The sequence below is a fragment of the Alosa sapidissima genome, chromosome 23 (assembly GCF_018492685.1).
Source record: "Alosa sapidissima isolate fAloSap1 chromosome 23, fAloSap1.pri, whole genome shotgun sequence".
NCBI classification, from domain to species: Eukaryota; Metazoa; Chordata; class Actinopteri; order Clupeiformes; family Clupeidae; genus Alosa; species Alosa sapidissima.
In genome coordinates this window covers 22,935,138-22,939,310 of record NC_055979.1, presented here as the reverse complement: position 1 = coordinate 22,939,310, position 4,173 = coordinate 22,935,138, and the positions used below count along the sequence as shown (strand labels likewise).

Sequence of the window (4,173 nt, the reverse complement as noted above, 5' to 3'; positions counted from 1 at the left end):
GGGGGGGGGGGGGTGAGTGGGGGGGTATGAGTGTGTGTTGGTAAGTGTGTGCAAGCTCCTGTCGAGTACCCTTTCCCACATTTGAGGAAGCTGTGTGTGTGTGTGTGTGTGCGTGCATGTGTACCTACATGCGTATGTGTGTGGATATATGTACAGTATGTGTGTGTGTGTGTGTGTGTGTGTGTGTGTGTGTAATGGGTGTGTGTGTGTGGGGGGGGGGGGCTTTTTGGACTTTCTCACATTTGAGGAAGCTGTGTGTGTGTGTGCGCGCATGTGTGCCTATGTGCATGTGTGTGTACATATATGTGTGTGCATGTGTGTGTATGTTTGTGTGTGTGTGTAAGGGGTGTGTGTGGGTGTGTGTGGGGGGGGGGGGGGTTGGAGAGGCTGAGAGACACAGAGGGAGTATGTAAGTGTGTGTGTATGGCAAAGTCTTTACATAACACCATGTTCTGTAGCTTGGTGAGTGGACAGTATGAGTCGGTCGCGGCTACTCAGTATGATTTGCCTTCTCTCATCTACTCCTCTCCTTTCTCGATCTTCTCTGTTTCTCCTCCTCTGCTCTCCTTTCCCCAGGTGTTTCTGACATGGAGTCTGGAACATGTTAACTACTGGCAGACGAACACCTACATGACAAGAAGCTTCCAAACGCGCAACATCTGGGTCTGATCCCCCAGCTTGGATTCAGGTACACAACGAGGCCAAAACATGTCCTTCTTCCACAATAAGCTCAGAACAAGTACTTAAAAGGGGCCAACTTGGCTAAGAGACTCATTTTCCACGAATTAATCTTGGTACAGCGCATGCGGCAGTCAAGATTTCACGTTCAAACCAAAGCGGAGCTAGTCCCCAAAGACACGCTGGAGCCCAGATCAACCAGCAGTCACAGACCTACGAAAGATAGGCATTCATCATACTGGACGGGGAACTCCGTCTTTGGGTGTGAATGTGTTGCATAAACAATCACTTATACAGAATCGCTCACTAATTAATTTGAACTGATTCATTTTTTAGCTCATACTCACAATAGCCTAAATGCAATACCCAGTTGAGTATTCTAACAGGCGTCAGCGCAAAAAACAAGTCGCTATAAAGGGAAGCGGCCTAATATATGAACTATTCCATTATTATTGTGGAGACAATGCATCAGTTTACCCGACTCACATTTCCTTCCCCTTCAGAGTTTTGGTGCTTCTCGACGACGCGCAGTTACGCACGCAGCAGGGATGTGGACGAAGTCCGCTGCTTGTGGGAGAGTTTCCTGAGGGGGAACTACATCTATATCTTGTAATCACCGTAACGGCAGTATACAACGCAGGCTATTGCATATAGCCTGTACAGAGTAAGCTTGTATTAACTCCTTATTTGGACTCAAATTTAACACGCAAGGTTGTCCCTTGTTTCAGCTCGTGAAAATTGCTTGAATTGGTTTTACACAAAATGCAACGCAGCAGGGTTTTTTGTATGTCTTCTCTCCAGCAGACTTATTCTTGAATTGATTTACTTCAGTGCGTTTGGAGATATCTCTCTGATGACAATCTACTGGCGTTTCTCGCCGCTAGTGATGATGGCTAAATTGAACATTGTCAGCGCGCTGAGTGGATTCTCAGGAACAAACACACGAGATAAGAGCCCGCTTCGAACACATCAAGACTTCAATCTCCTGCCAAAGTGGGAAAACCTCCGATAACAAATTCTCAGGGTTAATAACACAGATGCCTCCTCTCTGACATTCTGTAACGAGCTATTGTTCTCTAATTCCGGAGAAAAAAAATCAAAACACGATGTAATTAAGGCTTCAAAGCCAACTACCGGCGAACATGGAAAGGGACAATGTTAAAGCGGGGGTAAAGTCCGGTCACTTTCAGGACCGCTTGGAGGTGGTGATGGAATCTAGTTCGGAGAATACGTTTACTCTCGGATGCAGTGAATGAAAATCAATACGTATTTCAGGGAAGGACAAGGACGCCATCGAGAATAAGGTCAATTAAGATGACTGGTCATACAAATGTAGCCTAATAAATATAGATGTTCTCGTAGATCATCTTAGTTGCGTATAATGCCAATGTGAACTTAACTTTAGCAGGCAAAATTGAACTGAAAATAAAGGGGAGTTCGAGATTGGATTCATGGTCGAATAAGGACCTGATAACCTGTTTTAGTTTTTCTTGAGTATAACGTTTTGGTCATTGACGATGGTGTGCAATATGTTTTTTTTCTAATTAACTTAGAGGTCAGTTGACTGTTTGCGAGACGCCTGGAGTCTTGAGATATTTATGTAAATTAAGGGGAAGCGATTTATACTCATGTCCCCCAGCGTCATATCACAACTAAGAACAACATGGAAACAATTTGAGGACAATGTTTTTCTCTCTCCTTTCAGTTTTGTATGTTCTAAACAAATTGTGCGTTAGTTGAGATGACAGAATAATGTCAGGTTTAAAATATCCACATCCTTTTGAAGGAAAACAGCAGCCTTCCCATAATAATTTCCATCTAGATGATGAGCCCTGGACATTTTTAAACTCACCGGCTGTCAGGCCATCTACCCACACTGACTCACTGCTCACGGGTAGTAATCATTTTACAGATGTCCCTTTAGGTGGAAAATTTGTCAGGGATTACTGAAAAGGATTAGCCAACTGAACCCTCATCAGCAGCACAAATAGACTATATTAATCCTTGCCCATGTAGAACCAGGTGTATCATGGCATATTTTTTGCTAACAATTTAGGCTATAATCACAGTTAGAGACTACTTTTCATGCATTACAGTGTGTTTCTCACGAGTTGATAGATGGAGCATTAATCATTAGTCCAGTTATATTTCCTTCCAATAGTGCTTATGCTTGAACTTTGGCGAGGGGTAAATGCGTAATTGGCATTTTGTGGCATATGGTAGTGATCATTAGGCGAAGGCTGTGGCAGTGCCTTTCCAGATTTGACTGGAATCGACTTCAAACAGATCAACACGTCAACAAAAAATCGAACAAGATTTGTACTGCAAAACATTGGAACAGGAAATGTTAGTGTTAAAGATGCTGGGTTGGGTGAATTTACTAATAAGAGCTTTTCAGAAGAAACTCACAAATACATGTGATTGTAAGACGCAGAGCAACTTACCATCTTCGCCGTGCACTTTCAGTGTCAGACAAAGAGCCAATAAAAATCCAAACAATGACGATAAAATATCCATCTTGCAAAATAGGTTGCCGCTAATGTCTTGCAGCTGTTGGTGTTGGTTTGTTGATTCTTGCCTCCTCCAGTCTTTGATATCCTACAAATACAAATAGTATTTTCCTTGTCCCATAAATAATGGTGTATTAACTAAGGGTGTTAGGATTGGTTGGTAAAGATAGTGTGGTTTTGTTGAATGTAGTCTCTCAACTTCTCCGTTGAATTTCAGCCTTGGGTACGTTTAATGGGAGTCTGACCGTTCGCAGAGAGGCAGTCTCAGCCCGTCTTTAAAATGTATCAGGGAAAAGACGTCTATCTGTCCGCGGACACAGCGCATATCAGTATCATTTAAACGTATCCCTCGTATTCATGACTGAAGAATTGCACAGGTTAGATCCATTGCCACCTCAGGATCCGATAGTTTGACGTTTTCCCCTGGAGAATGCTTGGAGAGTAGCTCCGTTACCTCCAAAATCTGCGGGCGATGCTTTCTCGTCCCTTGGAATATAGCAGTCCGTGGTTGTTTTACAATTTCTGCAAGTCATCAAATAAAATATTTTACATCAAATGATAGCACAGATGAATGCAGTCACTGCTCTACTTTGTTCACTTTTAAATGCAGGTTACGGTTACGTTTTACGCGAGAAGGTTGGGTTGACTGTAGCGCACCTCCGTTCCGTTCAGTCGCTCCTCGCAGTCTGGCATCTCTCTGCACGTTGCTCCGTCAGTAAAGCCTGGTCGTTGAGGCAGCGTGCGTGTCTGTGTGTGTGTGTGTGTGTGCGTATGTGATACCATTTCAGAGCGGAGCAGCTATCGCATTACAGTCAGCGCCTTGACCCGCCTCCCCTCGCTCGCTGATTAGAGAGCACGGAGGGCGCACACACTCGCTCACACTCTCTCTCGCTCTCTAAATACACACACTCCACACACGAGCACACGTGGAGAGAAACACACACTGACACACACAAAGGCACACTTCGGCGACTGCCAATCAAAG

The 4,173-nt window shown here is 44.1% G+C and overlaps 1 protein-coding gene across 4 annotated transcripts in view; it reads right to left on the bottom strand.

The window, feature by feature from the left end:
* Positions 1-3,950, bottom strand: part of LOC121698045 (neuropilin-2-like) — a 73,520-nt gene extending 69,570 nt beyond the window's left edge. Inside the window, exons 1-2 of one of the 4 annotated variants that reach the window (XM_042079758.1) lie at positions 3,846-3,950; positions 3,123-3,710 (exon numbers count right to left, since the gene is read on the bottom strand). In XM_042079758.1, coding sequence (XP_041935692.1) covers positions 3,123-3,195 — 73 coding nt within the window. In that variant the 5' untranslated portion in view covers positions 3,196-3,710; positions 3,846-3,950. Of the gene's footprint in view, positions 1-3,122 lie in introns of all 4 variants that reach the window. The other 3 variants (XM_042079759.1, XM_042079760.1, XM_042079757.1) reach the window with 3 other exon arrangements.
* Positions 3,951-4,173: the final 223 nt, after the last annotated feature.